Source organism: Sorex fumeus, unplaced genomic scaffold (genome assembly GCF_029834395.1).
Source record: "Sorex fumeus unplaced genomic scaffold, SorFum_2.1 ptg000011l, whole genome shotgun sequence".
Lineage (NCBI taxonomy): Eukaryota > Metazoa > Chordata > Mammalia > Eulipotyphla > Soricidae > Sorex > Sorex fumeus.
The window spans coordinates 2,960,718-2,978,228 of NW_026606068.1; the positions used below are offsets into that span (position 1 = coordinate 2,960,718).

The 17,511-nt window shown below is 41.5% G+C and overlaps 1 protein-coding gene across 7 annotated transcripts in view; it reads left to right on the plus strand.

Annotated features, from left to right (window-relative positions):
* Window positions 1–17,317, plus strand: part of SRSF11 (serine and arginine rich splicing factor 11) — a 37,349-nt gene extending 20,032 nt beyond the window's left edge. Inside the window, exons 3-14 of one of the 7 annotated variants that reach the window (XM_056111020.1) lie at window positions 225–358; window positions 4,011–4,120; window positions 5,615–5,707; window positions 6,429–6,478; window positions 7,713–7,840; window positions 8,357–8,438; window positions 9,956–10,087; window positions 10,886–10,975; window positions 13,717–13,788; window positions 14,356–14,472; window positions 15,695–15,833; window positions 15,938–17,317. In XM_056111020.1, the coding sequence (XP_055966995.1) occupies window positions 225–358; window positions 4,011–4,120; window positions 5,615–5,707; window positions 6,429–6,478; window positions 7,713–7,840; window positions 8,357–8,438; window positions 9,956–10,087; window positions 10,886–10,975; window positions 13,717–13,788; window positions 14,356–14,472; window positions 15,695–15,833; window positions 15,938–16,135 (1,345 nt within the window). In that variant the 3' untranslated portion in view covers window positions 16,136–17,317. Of the gene's footprint in view, window positions 1–224; window positions 359–4,010; window positions 4,121–5,614; window positions 5,708–6,428; window positions 6,479–7,712; window positions 7,841–8,356; window positions 8,439–9,955; window positions 10,088–10,885; window positions 10,976–13,716; window positions 13,793–14,355; window positions 14,473–15,694; window positions 15,834–15,937 lie in introns of all 7 variants that reach the window. The other 6 variants (XM_056111021.1, XM_056111022.1, XM_056111025.1 and 3 more) reach the window with 6 other exon arrangements.
* Window positions 17,318–17,511: the final 194 nt, after the last annotated feature.

Genomic DNA, 17,511 nt, shown 5'->3' on the forward strand with positions numbered 1-17,511 from the left:
TTAAACTTTTTAACACACACTAAATATATGCTGGTGTGTTACTGGTTTAGGGTTGTTTAAGTCTACGTGGAATTATTCATGAATTTAGTGGGTAGGTCGTTTGAAATGTCACTTTTAGAATTGATAACTGTATGTTGTTACTCTATGAATTGTATTTTGGGTTTTAGCTGATACTCTTTTTTCTTCTGTTTTGTGTTGATTTTTTTATTTTTTTATTTTTTTAGTGATTCACCTTTGCCGGTTTCATCCCGTGTCTGCTTTGTTAAGTTCCATGATCCAGACTCTGCAGTTGTGGCCCAGCACCTGACAAACACTGTTTTCGTTGACCGAGCTTTGATAGTCGTACCGTATGCAGAAGGTTTGTGCTTTGTTTAACTACCTACTGGGCATCTTATGATGACCATCTACCTCAGTGTAGTTTTAGAGTGAGCGTTAGTAGCATGTTAAAAATCTAAGCAATTAACATTCTGAAACCCTTGTTATACTGTGGTCCATGTTCTAAACAGTAGGAACCAGATTTATTTAAGTTAGCCTTTTTTTTTCTTTTAAAAATGGAAACTTTGAACTTGATTACAACCACATCCCTCTTTGTAATTCCTTAAGATGATGCTACTTAGTTAATGTTGTTTTAACAGAAAAGTCTGAGGTGAATGGCACTCCATTTACAGAGAAACTTTAAAATAAATGCATGATACTATATTTGTTTTGAATTAACGACTAGGTTAGTTTTATTCCGTAGTTATTTTCACTCTCTGCTAACTTAAAAAAAAAAAAAAGACAACTCCCCACATTAAATTCCAGTATACCAAGGGTTGCAATGGTTTTGGTCTTTATGAAAGTTCAAGATTTCCTGTAGCTTAGGTGCCCGATGGGCACTGGGTGTTTTGTTTTTATGCCAAATTTTCTTGTTCATTCTTGCTATATTTTCTAGAATATCTCTAAATAATAAATTCTTCTCTCTGTTATTTGTGTGTGTGATTTTTGTAGTGGAGAAGGCAAATGCAAAACTCTTCCAGATGACTGAAAAACAGTGGGTCCTCTGCAGCTACAGGGGATTCTAGACATTAACTAAAGGCCAGCAAGCACTCAAGTCCCCCAAGTGTTTTCCTGGTGTAACCATTTATTAACTACATTTTCTTTCTTTTTACATTTTAGGCTGTTACAAAGTAATTTGACAAAAATTACAAGCAGGGTTTGGGGGTCAAAAAGCCACTGTAACAAGAGAGCACTATTTTAATTCCATTTTGTAAAATTTTCTAAGTCATATTTTATAAGTAGTTTGTTCCCAATGTATTGTTTATTTGCTTTTGGGTAGCTGTAAATATTGATAAAAGAAATCACTGAAATATGATAGAATTACTGGATTTTAAGTTAAGAATAGAAATGCTGACCAGGAATTAATGCTTTCCCTTTTCCTTTATTAACTGGTCAGTATAATCTTGATATTGTTTCATTTAGATGCTACCTTAGGTCTTTGGATACCAATGTGAACATTTACACTATATTTTGTAAACATTGTGAAATGTTTTGTCCTTAAAACTTAGAAAATTTGACTTTGGTTTTCAGAAATAAATTGCATTTTATATGGGTTTAAATCATGCTATATAATGCAGTACCTCTATATTAAAAAGTGTGTTCCCAGTTCTAAGATTTTAAAATACTTATATATGCTGATAAACTTTGAGTTAGTATGTTTTAGTTAAGAAATTTCTTTTCATGTCAGTGTACCTATCATAGGGTAAGATTTATCTAGAGAAAATTTATAGAAGTCAAATTTAGCATAAGTAAATGCTAGTTTTGGAGACAAGGGTCAAACCATGTGAGTAACGTGCAGAACATCAATAAGCATTTAAATTTAAAGAATTCTTACTGACTTAAGTGTTATAACTCCCAGGGCTTGAACATAATACAGTATATCATATAGATCTCATGACTGTAGTAATTTTTTGGATCTTTTAAAGTGAGATATTTGGGAATGTGTACAGAACTATGTAATATAGTTTCAAAATCTATTGGTGTATTTGATTATGGCTATGGTATGCTGTATTACTGTTGTCTCCACTGACTAAGCAATGTATTCGATCCTTTTGTCACCGTTCTCCCTGGTTTTAGCTCTTACCCTTTGGTGTTGGTTCTTGGTCAGTGTTTTAGAACAATAGACATAAAGTCTACGGTAAGGAATAGTCTTAAATGGTAAATCTAAGCTGAATTTGGAAGGAACTCTTTTAATAGTAATGGATTTGGGGGTTATTAGGTTCCTTGGTTAATGTTTGTTTCTTTTGTCTGTTTCTTTTTCTTTCATTTCTACACATTCATGCAGTATTTCATGGTTCTATCAAAGCAGCAGTAAAAAAAATACTCTTGACGCATGAAAATTAACTGGTGAGGGGCCTCATTGCTATTTTTCGATTGTAGTTTTATTTTTAAATAGTCTTTTTTAATCAGAGGATCAGATGCATGACTTTTTTTTTAATGGATGCAGATCTTCTAGCAGGTGTCTCCCAATAAAAATCAAGAGGATTTTAGTTTGCCAGAAATATTGCAAATGCACTGATTGAGTAAGATGTTGATACTTAATATTATCCTCTTGACATAATTGTGCATGCAGAATTACCCCATAATCTTTATAGGTTTGTTAATATTGATGCATTACTGCCCTATACCTAAATGATCTTCTCCCCTCCCCCTCCATACCTCTCGGTGTCTAAATTGATGACAGCTCTGGCACAAGCGCGATAACAGTGCTGTGTAGTGTACATTTGTTTATGTTATCGGCACTCTCAGTGTAGGTGGAAGGAACCATTACCTTTATTTAACAGTGGTTTTTCTTTTTTGTTGTTGTGTTTTACAGTTCTTTTCCCTGGTTCAGCCTGAACTATATACCAGGCCCTGCTGAAAATACCACCCAACAGTTTTCTTCTGCAGCTTATCCAGTTTCTCTTAAGTGCCCTGTACATATTGTATGTTTTATGATGAGATGCAGTTTCTTAATATGTATTACAGAAATACTACTGGTATTTGAAAATTTGTAGTTTAATTGTATTATTGAACTCTCATATCGGGGGCTTGGGCACATTAACAGATTAATCCATCTGTATAGGGCTTTTGCTGTTGGATAGAATTTAAATTGTCTACATAATTATTTGTCTTAGGACCCATAGATTTTATCTGAATACACAGTTTAGGCTTAAAAACAGACATACATGTCATTTTTGGCTTTAGGAGTTTGACTAAGTTAGCTTTAGAATTGACACTGTAGCAGCAGTTTTTGGTATGGTTAAGCATGGCACATGTTGGATCATAAAGCATTTTACTGTACAGGTAAGGAATGTGCCATGTTCTCTCACTCACGCACCCACTCACACACTTCTTGTGTGTATTCAGAAACCATCAGAAGCATTCATGTTCATTTTCATGAGTCAGCAAAAGCCCTACGCTTGATTCCAACAGAATATTTCCTTTACATACTTTCTTCTCTTAAATTTTACAAAATTTGTATGGTAGGTGTAAAAGAAAATCATAGTAACTGTACCATATTATTAACCCCTAAATCAAACTTTTTTTGTCTTGTGTATCTTGATTTTTCTGTGTGCTTTATAGTGAAGCAGCCGACACGAGTCGTTGTTCATAAAACAGCTTTTGAAAGTTGAGAGCACACCCCTGGAGAACCGACTGTGCTTGCTTACGTTTGGTTCATGACTTAAAAATCGAGTACAGGTGATGAAATCTTGGCAGTGTTAACAAAAAAGTAGTGTGTATTGTGCTATTTTTTTTTACTCTAGAAACTTAACCATTTGTAGAGAAAAAGGAAACAAATTTTCACACATTGAAGTTTCATTGACATAAAAATTAATGATAAATAATCATAGAAAATCAAGCTTTATATTTTAGCGAACATAAGTACTTTCAACAAACTCAGGTGGTGTATCAGGGAGACATTTTCTGGGTGTTTTTGTGTGTTTTCTGTTTGGCGAGAGGGTATGTTCTAATGCGTGGCTGTTTCTCTGCAGGAGTTATTCCTGATGAGACTAAGGCTCTGTCTCTGTTGGCACCAGCTAATGCAGTGGCAGGCCTTCTGCCTGGTGGTGGACTCCTGCCGACCCCTAACCCCCTTACACAGGTACTGACACTGCAGGGTTCTTCCAGGGCGGGGAGGAGCGCGCCAGAGATAGTTACTCTGAGCGCCGGAAGTGGTATTAATCCCAGCTCCGAGAGCAGAATCCAAGTGCCTGGTCCTGCTGGAAGTATTGGAGGCTTGTGGCTCATTGGTAGAACCGAATTCAAACCCAGCACGGGGGTGGGAGTGAGGAAACTTTAGCTGGGGGGCCAGGGAGATGGGACAAGGGTTGCCTTGGTATGTAGTCCACCCCAGTTTAATCCGGGTGAGCTCTGCTAGGTGTCAACCTCTGGGCCCTTCTGCGTCCCCCCCCAAAATATCACAAATACTGAGTAGCCACCTTGTAGTTTGCATGATGGAAATAATGCGTTTTTGGTTTCACTTGGGGTTTTGTTCGCACCCAATAGGGCTCAAGGGCTACTCCTTGCTTGGTGCATAGGAGACACTCAATGTGCAGTACTGGGGTCAGGGATGTTGCTTTTCATTCATGTCTTGCCCGTGTGTGGCTGGGGTTTAAGTTCTAACACTGTTTTTCTATAAGATTAACAATATTGGGCCAAAGCAATAGTGCAGCAGGTAGGGCGTTTTGCCTTGTACACAGCCAACCTGGGTTCTATCTCCCCCCATCCCATATGGCCCCCCAAGCATCGCCAGGAGTAACTCCTGAGTGCAGAGGCAGGAGTAACGCCTGAGCATCACTGGGTGTCACCCAAAATGGGGGGCGGGGGGAGGGAGGGAATGAAGGAATGAATAACATGTATTATGACAGTGGTGAGAATAGAACTGCTCGTTGGTTTCACAGCCCCAGAGATGAATCTTAGCACCACGTAAGAACATTCTCTAAATAGTGAAGTTTTCTACTGACTCTATAAATATCGTAGGGAATAAGATGAACTCCCAGCTCTTTGAGTCATAACTTTAACTTAACCCCTAGACTTTTTTTTTTTAAATTTTTTGATCTGTAAAAAATTAATCTCTTAATGTTGGAAAGTCTTGTCAAGGAAGCAGAGTGGAGAACAGTGAATTACAACTGAAAATCAAAATCTTACACGAGAGGGCTAGAGAGAGATGATATAGCGGGTCGCACACTTAGGTTGGATCCCGGCATCTCATAAGGTTCCCTGTGCGTTGCTAAGTATGACCAAAAAAAAAAAAAATCAAGGAAAACTTCAAACAAACGGGAAAAAATCTAGCACAAGAATGTTGTCAACTTTTTTCTGAATTTAGTTTTAAGGACAAATTGCTATAATGAAAATTGAGGTGTGGGGGTAGGAGGTGGAAAAGCACAGCCCTGGGCCAGACCCTGTTTGTCTTAGTTGATTAGAATACGGCTTCCTTTCATGTACTGTCTGTCTGGTCGCACTCCAGTGGCATCACTGTCATTGACAGTGCCCGTGTGGCCCTCCCGACTTAAACTTCTCATCTGACCCTTAGGGGCAAATCAAAGCTGATCTGGCAAGAGGCACTAATTAAGGGTGGTGTATTTTTAATTCCCAGATTGGCGCAGTTCCGTTGGCTGCTTTGGGAGCTCCTACTCTCGATCCTGCCCTTGCTGCGCTTGGGCTTCCGGGAGCAAACTTGAACTCTCAGGTATGACTCAAACGTATCTTCAACTTCCAACTTATTTCTGTGATTTAATTTTACTGACAGCGTTCATTTCAACAGCAGGTAGGTGATGGATAAGTGTCATGTTCTGACTGTAAGATTTTTGAAAGTGGTTTGATTCAAAGGACACCATGTTATTCACCCCATACCTAATAAAGAATTTTCAGATTAGTCAGAGAAGGGTAGTTTTTCACCATGAGCCAGCCTGTCACTGTGGCGTCATGGATTGTCAGTAACGGTTGAGAAAAGATGGCAACAGGGATTTGTAAATTGTTTTCCCAATTCTTAGATTTTGTTTTTCTGGAATTTGCTTACGCAATTTTCTGTGATCCTTGATAAGTGTTTTGTTACAGTAGCTAAGCACTTTTTGTGTTTTGTAGTACATGCTTTTAGAAGCATCCTAAAATGAGCAGTAGGTTCTGTAAAATGAGACTGAGCTTCATTGTCTTCATACTTAACTCGGGAAAACAGCTCTTGATACACACTTATTAGTAACTAAAGTCATGCTTGTTCCTATTACAATATGGGCACCAAAAAATTTCGTGGGACACACTGCCTACCTTGCATTTCTGTTGGTCACTGTAGTGCCTAGAATAGATTTTAATAGATTCAGCAGATTATCCCAGGACATCGAAATATTCTGAAAAAGAGGGGGGCGGAAAGTGATGATTTTTCTGTCTCAAGAATTGTATTTTTGTCTCCGTAGTCTCTTGCTGCGGATCAGTTGCTGAAACTTATGAGTACTGTTGATCCCAAGTAAGGACTTTTCTTTATTTTTTTCACTAATCGTATGTATGTGTATATATGTGGGGTGATTATTTTAAGGAACAGCTTATTTATTTTTTTGCTAAAAGAAAGTTACCACTAGACTTGTAGTTCTTAATTGTTTTCTAGAGACGCGAAAAATCTAGAGGTAAGACTACGCAGAGATTTTGGATAGACTCTGGGAAATAACCGATCCAATGGTCTATTTCTTTCAATTTATTTCTAGTCTCTAGAAAGAGTTATTTATTTAAATATAGTAAAGCAAAGCTTTGTATCCAACTTGGGAGTATCCCGATCTGCAGGGGGTAACTCGGTTCCGAAAAGCTGTGCCCTGAAGCACTGGTAAGGTGAGGGAAGCACTGCCTCAACAGTGGAGTACTGGGCCACACAGAATTAGTGCAGGCAGCCATTCCTCTCATGCAACAGAGAATTTTCCTACTTGACAGTAACCTCTTCACAAAATGTTTCCGTTGGTGACTTCTTTGTATAGTAAAGTTACAGGTTTTTTTTTCCCCTTTCTTTAAAACATGGTCAAAGTCACTGGTAGTCGATGGAAAGCATGGGAGGGAAGATGGAACAATATGATTTGGTTTACGAGCCTTTTTTCCTAAAACTTCCTGTGATAGGATTTAAATTTATACCTGCTATCTGGTTTATAAAATCCCCCTCAAGTACAGTTGAAAGTCCTTTTTTCTCCAATTTTTGTTCATATTTCCCACTTTACCCACTAATAATTATTTTCTCCCCCGTGCAAAACCCATAAGATTTCCTTAAACAGAGCGATGCTGGTGATTTCACCTGTGGCTCACACTTGAATGTGGATTGATTCACACAGTTTGTAGGAAGTTTGATGTGGCAGTGGTCTCTGCCTGAGTTTTTCTCCCCTAAGAGTTAACGTCCCAACAAGATTTTGAAACCTTGTTAATCAGAAGTCTTCATTTGCATATTCCACTGCTGTGGTGTTTCTCAAAATGTGATGGTGCATAGCTAGTGGATGTTGAGCAAAATTAAATAGATCCTTGTTTATTCCAGACATCTGAGTCTTTAAAACGCTGGTCTCGTAAATACTGGCTATGTGGTTGGGTTGCTGTTATCTACTGCTTACTATAGTGCCATCTTGAGCTCTCGCATCCCCAGGGAATAACTGAAAACATATTATATGTAACATTTACTTGAAGTGCTCTTTGAAAATGTTTTAGATTTCAATTTTTGGGTTCTGTTTTAGGTTGAATCACGTAGCTGCTGGTCTAGTTTCGCCGAGCCTGAAATCAGATACCTCTAGTAAAGAAATAGAGGAAGCCATGAAGAGAGTACGAGAAGCACAGTCTCTGATTTCTGCTGCTATAGAACCAGGTAAAGCAGAGTGATGCTGTGTGGACCCCGGCGCATTGCTGCCAGCGCGTGCCATCACAGGTGGCCGCTCTCGGATGCTGCGTCACTCACACAAATCCCTACGCTCGCACCGGTGTGTGTTGAAGTAGGATTGCTGGCAGAAATAATCACTCCCTAAGTCTGTTGAATGGTCTCCTAGTAATTTTCTTTTCCCAATTTCTGACGGAATATGGATGGAATGATTCTGAGCGTGGGAGTAGGTGGTTCCAGTGCTCAGACATTCAGAAGTCCCTGGAACGCTATGGCGGTCATGCTGGTACCAATTGCGTCTTGTGGGTAGTGATCCCAGGGGGGCAAAGCCTCCCACTTTGTCCAGGAGCAGCCTTCCTGCAGGAAGGAAGTAGGTTTCTTACGGGACCACACTCCATATATCTGTAGGTTGTGTAAAAGTTGAAAATTAATTTCTAGATTCACTCCTGAATGGGAGAGATCGTCCCCATTGGGCTCCTTATAAATCCAGATTTTTTTTCCATCTAGATAAGAAAGAGGAAAAACGAAGGCACTCAAGATCCAGGTCCCGCTCCCGGAGGAGAAGGACGCCCTCCTCTTCTCGGCACAGGTCAGACCCGGGCTCTTCGTGCTTATCATTCTGGTCTGAACTAATTTGGCCCGCCGCCCCCTTTTCAGGGGAACGAACGTTTACGCTTCCTCAGTTGCACCTGAGGTTACTAGCACTCCCCTCTTCCCTGCTGGTTCATGGAGGTGCATGGTGTCACACCTCCTTTAGGAAATATTGCTTTCGATGAAAATATTTTCTGTGTCTCACTTCCTTCTTAGTCTGCTGCCTAATGACCTCCTAGCTCCTGTTTTCCTTGTGCGTTCGTTAATCACTGATGCTCTCTTTTCAGCCTGCCTAGAGACACTAAATACCTTTATTCTCCACATAACGTTCCTGTGAAAATGTGTAAGGTTCACCATAGAACTGTGCTTCTGAAACTTGCTGCCTCTTTGGATTGTATCTTAGCGGGGGGGGGGGGGGGGGGGGGGGGGGCTACACCCAGTCTGCTCCTGACTCTGTGCTCAGGGGTCACACAGCACATATATGCAGTGCCGGGAATCAAATCAGGATTGGCCGAGCCGCACCACGTGCAAGGCAGGTCCCTTAGCTCCTGTCCTGTCTCTCGGGTCCCTAGAACTGTAGTATCTTATACATCTTGGGATATTACTGTGATATCTTGACGTGACCATTTTTTCTTTTTTTGATTATTAGATACATGTTAATCTTTTGTTTTTAAAAGCACATAGGTACCAGTAGTAAATAAAAGTAACTAGCATATTACTCTTGAAATAATTTTAATCACCTTATAGTATAGATGTTGATGCAGTAGTACTTCTGCTAATTTGTTTCTAAAACTGGTTTGTATTTTGCAGGGTTTTTTTTTATTCGAAAGAACCCAATTTATTTAAGAACGAATTCTCTTGAAATTTACATTTGTATTTGCTTTTTTACAAATTTCATGATTTTTCTATGGGCATTAAAGGCAGAAAAATACTGAACTCGAATTAGCTTAAAATTCTTCATGAGATTTGAAAGTTAGAATCCTCAAAAGATGAGCAATATTAGAATCTAATAACATCAGTTTATCTCTTAAAGCAGTTTTTGATATTCTGTAGGATCATTTAATTCGTTCAGACATGCTGTGCACCTTTGACTGAATTCAGGCACTGCAGTAATTGCTCAAAAGTACAGTGATGAGCAAATTAAAGAAACCCGTCTTTAAGGAGAGCAATAGAGGTCGATAAGGCTTACAGGGAAATGTCTACAATATAGGCTCATGATTAAGACTTAGCAAATAGAACATGGTCTGTAATAAGTTGCTTAAGCTTAAGATTTACAGAGTATAGTAGATCTAGGTTTTTGAAATAGATGTTTTAACAAATAGCTCATTGCCCTTGCAGTGTGAGAAATTCCAGGTACTGAAAACTATTCCTATTGTATTTAAAGAGGTTTACTGTGTCAGTGAAAGAAATAATGGCAACAACTAGGGGGAAGTTAAACCCACTTAATTGAAGGATAGCCCAGTGTCTGGGTGCTTCCGGTTCTCCAATGTATTGGCTTCCTCTCCCGGTTTCTAGGCGGTCAAGGAGCAGGTCAAGGAGGAGATCACATTCTAAGTCGGGGAGCAGGCGGCGATCCAAGAGTCCAAGGCGGAGAAGATCACATTCCCGAGAGAGGGGTCGAAGGTCAAGGAGCACCTCAAAAACCAGGTAACTGAACTTAACTGACACAGGTGGGACAGCCAAGTTCAGAGTTCCCAAGACCCCAGTCATGATGTTCCTTAATGAAAGGAAAGATTTGGAGGAAGGGCAACGGTGCAGGAAGGGATTCGACTAGAAGAGTGTATACACACACACACACACACAAAGCTCTGTTGACAGAAGGAGACTCTGATCAGAAGGTAATAAGAATGGATTGGAAGTAATATAGGGTGGGGAATTGGTTTGAAATGAATCCAAGGGAAATTTCAATTTCTAAAATTACAAACTTGCTGGTGAGTGTGCATGTGTTTGTGGGTATGGGAAACACACCATTTTTAAAAGTTGGTGAAATTGCCAGACATAACACAAATGGACTGGGGTGCCAATTGTATACTTACCAAGTTGTCTTCTTAGCTCTATTGGAGGGAAATTTTGTGTGAGAAACCAAGGAAATTGGAAATTTAACAAATGACTTTGCACGCATGCCACTTGAGGTGGCATGACTCTTCTGCTCACTTACTGGAATGACATTCACATTTTTTAAATGATGATAGTTCTGATTGTTTGGTTTGATTGGTGGGGGGGTATCAGGAGTTGTTTGTTTTGGTTGCAGCCATTGGTGCCCTTGGAGCCATCTTGAGGTGGGGCACAAACTTGGGGCTTCAGAGTGCGGGGAACGTGCTAGCGTCCCTTGGGCCATCTGCCCAGCCCCCAATAGGATGCTTTTTTTGCTTTTTCGTTTTTTTGAACTTCTGTTTGTGGTTGCTAAATTTTTTAACTCATTCATAAACGTTCTTCACTTGTCAGAGACAAAAAGAAAGAAGACAAAGAAAAGAAACGTTCTAAAACCCCTCCAAAAAGTTACAGCACAGCCAGACGGTCCAGAAGTGCAAGCAGGTATGGTGGCATTGTGAATTTGTCATACTTCCCCTACACGTCGCTTGCAAGAATATCAATAGTAAATGTTTCTCACCACATATACTGGGGAGGGAGGATTATATCTTAGAAAGCAGCTTGTAAACTAGAAAGCATCTTTGGGGGCGGGGGGGTGGTACTGAGCTTCATCAACTGGTGCTTGGGCTGTTCCTGGTCTGCTCAAAAGTGAGCCCTGGTGGTGCTTGGGGGACCATCTGTGGTGTTACGGGTTCAAACTAGAGTCTGCTTCATGCAGATAAAGTGCCTGGACCCCTGTTCTCTGTCTTCAGCCTAATATTATCTTTGTTTTCACTGTTCTTCTACGGTGTGCGGTGTATTTGGAGTCACATGGAATGTGAGCCGCACTCAGTTGCTGTGTTTTCTGTGTACTTCGCATTTCCACTCGATTCCCCTACACACCTGAAACGTTGCTTTTGCTGTTGCTTGAAGTCACATCCTTAGTGCTGCGGGGTGGAATATTCCTAGCTGGGAGATGAGGGGTCCCGGGGTCTCACAGCCTAGCGAGCTATTTCTCCAGCCCCAAGTAGTGAAGTTTGAATGATTACTTTTTATGACATTATTAACTCAACTTTATTAATAATAAAGACTGGCTATTAGAATTCCATTTTCATGCTTTCATTTCCTTTGCGGGAGGATTGGGGCCGCCTCTCCCCCGGTGGAGCTCAGGGCCTGTCCTGGCTCTGCTCAGGGGGACCACAGGTGGCGCTGGAGTCAGGGCCATGCCGCCTGACTCTCCCACCCAGTCACATTCTCTTTTAGTCTCATGTGCTTTACTGAAGTGTTTGTATTGGTTCTAGTTCTTAGTCCTTCATTTAGGTGGAATGTTGTTATAAACTGGAACAAAATGCCTCTTAGAAAGAAACAAGGGCAGATGACGTACGTGATGAAGGGTATATGTTAAGAAAATAGGAAGAACTTAGTGCAGGAGCAGTGTTGACCTTTCTCTGAGTAGGTCTTCTGGTGTCCAAGAAGCAACTAAACAGTGTCAACTTGCGCGGGGGAAATGCCCACTAAGACCATGCCACATACACTAGGGCGATTCTGTCCAAAATGACAGCGATGGCAGCTGTGTGGGTAGACACGGAGAACTTAGAACCCCTCGACTCCTTACTGCTGGGCTCGGGGTAAGGCAAAACTCTTGTCTGCTTTAGAAACGTTGGGCAGTTCCCCGAGGCTAATTGGGACAGTATAGGACACAAGTTTCCCTCCTGGGGATATAGGTTCCAGAGAGAAATGACACAAAAATGTGTGTGCCAGTGGGCCACGGCAGCATAATTGTGTTTTGTATGAAATGTCCAGATAAACTTATAAAGACCTAAAAGTAGGTAAGTTGGGAGGTAATAAGAGTATGGGTTTTTTTGTTTTGTTTTGTTTTTTAGGAGTAATGAAAATACTCTTAATACTCGAGGGGATTCGTTAGTGCCAGGTGAAGTAAAGCAGTAAATTGTGATGCTTGTTTTGCAGTATATATGAAGTTTGAATTATTGCACCACAAAAACTAATCGTAGCAAACTGGAAGCAGGCAGGAAAGGAGCCAGAGATTGCTGAGGGGTGCCAGTCCGTTCCCTCGGGGACTAGAGGTCGGGGCTCTCCAAGGCGCATGTTCTCCCCAGAACGCGTGTCTCGCTTGTCCGTCTGTCTCTGCTTGCCTGTTTCCGTGCCAGAGAAGCTTGTGTTCTCAGCACACACTTCTCCCTTTCTCTCCCCTCACATCTTTCTACATAAGTTTCAATAAAAACTTGCTTCACCAAAAATAAACACCTAGAGGCTGGGCTTGGGGGGCTCTGGGTCCCCTGCCGCCACCTGGGCCCCCTTACACTACCGGGGGAAAAGCCCATGCACTGCCAGCTGGGGGCCATATTTTTAATATTTCATTTGACTCACCGGATAACTTGAGTGAGCAGGGCTCTTGCCTTGCAGGCAGCTGACCCGAGTTCTGTCTCTGGCACCCCATATGGTCCCCCGAGCACCACCAGAAGTGAGCCCTGAGTGCAGTGAAGTACAGGGGTTTTTTTACTATTCTGTTTATATCTAAATTCTTCACAATCACAAATCATCCTGTTATTCGTCGATTGCCTCGAGCAGGCCCCAGTAACGTCTCCTTCATCCTGGCCCTGAAGTTATATTCAAGGCTCTTTAGGAGAATGAGACCCATCATCGTTACTGGTATTTGGCATATTGGGTATGCCACAGGGAGTTTGCCAGACTCTGCCGTGTGGGCAGGCTGCATTCGGTAGCCTGCCAGTTTGTCAAAGTAGGAAGGTTCCGGGAGCTGGTTTTTATAGTCTCAGAGTCTTGGCCGCTGATGGGATTACACGGCGCCAGGGGACAAGTTGGTGGGTGTGAATTCTTATGGGCAACTTTTGTCAGATAATAGTGATAACCAGAGTTAGTCTAAAAAATTAAAGCTGAAGATTGTACATCTGAGCGTGTTGACCAGTTGCTCAAAGCATGGTGGGGGGTGATTTGTTCTGGGGTATAAGTCAGTTTGATCTCTGATTTTAAGTAATAACATTTATTTTGGTTTGGGGGCTATACTCAAGGCAGTGCTCACGGGACCATTTGGGGTGCCGGGGATTGAACCCGGATTGATGTGCAGGACAGGTGCCCTCCCCACTGTACTATCACGCCAGCCCTGATCTCTAATATTACCACTAACTTTTTTTTTTGTTTGTTTTGGGGCCACACCCGGCTGTGCTCAGGGATCACTCTTGGCGGGGCTCGGGAGACCATATGTGGTGCCAGGGATCGAACCCGGGTCGGCTGCGCACAAGGCAGGTGCCCTACCCGCTTTACTATCACTCTGGCCCTTAATATTACCAACTAACTCTTAATTTTCTGGACTTTACATAATGATTTAAAAGTACTTTCTTTTATGGTTTTTATTTTTGGAGTCATACCCAACAATACTCAAGGCTTACTCCTGGCTCTCTGCGTGGAGGTCACTCCTGGCAATACTCAGGAAACCCTGCGTTGTCCTGGGACTCAGCCAGGGTCAGCTCCACGTGGGCCCTGCACTTTAACCCCTGTTCTCTCTCCTGCCCCCCCAAGTAATTTTTATTCTCTCCCTCCCCCCCCCTCCCCACCCCCTCATGTCTCAGTAATAATTTGTTTAACAAGAAATACTGGAAATTGGGGTTTCCTGTGGTTGTTTAAGAATAGACAGATGGCAGAAAGTTGTCTTTTTTTTTTTTTTATTTTTTTTTACTCATCTGAACAAAATTGTTGAGAATGGGTCTTTAAAATGATCATAGTCTTGTTGGAGGAGTTCTGTCATATTAGTAGAAAAAATTCTGCTCTGAAGGGTCTGCATATGGATAATGCTGTATTTTAAAATCTAGTCTGCACGTTTGTGGCCCTAGAGAGAGGCGCCGCCGCCGAAGCAGGAGCGGCACGCGGTCCCCTAAGAAGCCGCGCTCTCCCAAAAGGAAGCTCTCCCGGTCCCCGTCTCCTCGGAGGTAAGAACACAGAAGTTTTGTTTTCTGTTTTCAATTGCTGAGGTGGAGGGGAGATACACGTTCCTGGCGGTGCTTAAGGGACTGTATGTGGTTCCAGGGATCGAATGGGTTGGCAGCCACTGCCTCCCTATACTATCTACCCAGACCCCCCAACTATCATTTATTGATAAAAAAACTAACTTGATGAATGAATCCGTTTGTGCCTACATATACACAGTTAGGCAGCTGTGAGAAAAGGTGAAGTGCAGTTCTCTGGCTTGGGGATGGAACCAAAGGGGCATCATGTTACGGCAAATAAGTCAGTCAGAGGAAGAACTACACTGGACATGGTCTCATTCACAATCATCCAGGGGCGACAAAATGGGGGAATCGAGTGCCACCTCCTGAAAGGACATGTAGGATCACGTAGGATAACATTGGGTTTATGCTTTCAACCCCCTGGCCTGGTACTACAAAGCTGAAATTTTCAGGCACGGTGGGGGAGTGGGGGGTGGCAGGTGAACAGGAGAACTCCAAAGGACAGAAGGATGGCGATGCATGTTCTGGGGCACTTGAATGGGGGAAGGGGGCGGTGCCTACGTAAGAACCATAAACATCGATGCTCTTGTGACCTGTTAGCTAAGCTGATGGGAATGAGGTATGTATTCCTAGAAAAGAATAAGAAAGCAAATAATCAAGGTCATATTGTCAAAATGAAAAAACTTCGCTTTCTTTCTTTTAGGAGCTAATAGGGTGCTCACAGACACACTGGCAGGCACATGTGCCTTGGGCCTTGGTGGTCTGTGGCTCTAATGTAAATACTCTTAAAAGTTAAGTATTCTAGACCCAGATCTTTTCTGGCCTGTAATCCTTGTGCTCAGTTCCTCTCCAGTGTTTTGAAATTGTATCTTTGCTGGTTTTTTTTTTAATGTGAGCAGGCTCGGCCCACCCACTAAACTACTGGTTTTCAACCTTTTTACACCTACAGATGGGTAAAAAATAGAATTCATGGGCCACTAAGGCTAAACTCAAGCACCATCATTTATAGTAAGGATACTTACGCCTGTATTTAAGTGGGTATTAATACTATTAGATGAGCTGGGTGGAACAGTAACTGGTGAACTGACAGGAAATTTGTTTGGACTAGCAGTTGAAAGCCACTGATACAGAAGAGCTTTAAGAGGTAAGGCTGAAACTTGAATAATTCTGTTCCAGCATCTCTGACATTTTATTGTCCTCCTAGACATAAAAAAGAGAAAAAGAAAGATAAAGACAAAGAAAGAGGCCGCGATGAAAGAGAACGGTCCACCAGCAAGAAGAAGAAGAGCAAAGATAAGGAGAAGGAGCGGGAACGGAAGTCCGAGAGTGACAAGGATGTGAAAGTAGGTCTATAGACCGTCTCGTCTCGGTGCTCCGGGGGTGCTGGTTACGCCTCAGAAGCGAGTTTTCTTGGAGGAAATTTATTTCTTTATTCTCCTTGACAAAGCAGGTTACACGGGATTACGATGAAGAGGAACAGGGCTACGACAGCGAGAAGGAGAAAAAAGAGGAGAAGAAACCAGTGGAACCAGGTTCCCCGAAGACAAAGGAATGTTCTGTCGAGAAGGGAACTGGCGATTCCCTCAGAGAATCCAAAGTGAACGGGGATGATCATCACGAAGAAGACATGGACATGAGCGACTGAGGCGGCGCCGAGCCCCAGCCATGCTCGTGCGTCAGTGTCATTCCTCTGTGTGGTTTCCTAACGCTGTATTGTTCATCTCAAACCCAGATGTATACAGCTGAGTCATAAATGGTTGCAGAACTCCTGCTACTGATCTTACTTACATCACAAAGCTTTTAGGAAATGGAACGTGGGTAACCAATTCTTGACATGGTGAAATGTGATTGAGTAAAACCAAGCAGTTTTACTACCCTGGTGCTGCTTCCTCGAGACCGAGATGAAAAGCTGCATGCGTCTCCAGCCGGCATGGGTTGTTTATGTTGTAGGACCTCCTTTATTAAGTAAGTTCCCTTAGAGTATTTCTAGAATTTGATTCATTGCCGTACTCAAGCCATGTAGGGAATGCACTGATTGCATGTTCATTGTGGCAGGAATATCCTACATGTCATTAAGATCTCCATGATGGATCTACCTTTTGGTCTTGTTCATTGACATGACAAATTAACGTTCTTTTAGTTACATCTGAAAATGAGCATTGGAAATAGATAATCCTTTAAGCCTTGTGGCTAAATTTTTGTGGCTTTTTGTTTAACTTTGAAAGGTTGTATATGCACTAACTTTTTTTGTTTTGATGGCTAATTAGGCTTTAATTATTACAGAAACAAGATTTCAAATGAAGCTGTCTTTGACAGTGAGTAAAACAGCATATTTTGAAGTAGAGTTGTGTACTTTTTCCTAAGGCATTCAGGAGTTTTTTCCTAATTTATTTCACGCCTACATCAGTGAAAGCTATCTGCCTATCCCGATTCCATCTGTAAAAGAACGGTATCTCTTGTCCTGATTTTCAATTTTTCGCTTCTTTATTAATTTGTTTTGATCTAGTGTTGAAAAGAGGGTAGTGCATTTTAAATTGACCTTCATATGCTTTTAAAATAAGACAAATCTACTTGATAATGTACTTTTATTTGATCTCAAGTTGTATAGAACCAATTAATTTTGTGTTACTGTTCCCGCAGTAGTAATCCTATGCACAGTGATTCCATGTTAAAATGCAAAGTAGTTAGGCAACTGTTTCTTAGTTACAGGAGTTTCAGGCTTCACTTTTGTGCAGTAAAAACAAAAGTAGGCTACAGTCTGTGCCATGTTGATGTACAGTTTCTGAAATTGTTTTACAAGACTTTGATAATAAAACCCTTAAACTTATGTTCATGTTCCTGTAAAACTGTATTTGTATTTATTTACACTATTGAATGTATAACATTTACCTCATTCATTTTACAAATCAAGTTCTTTCCCCTTTAATCCACATTTTATAAATAGTAACAAGATGAAGCCCATCATGGTGGTGATACGCTGCCATCAGGCCGTCAGTGTCCCTCTCATTCCTAAGTAAGTCT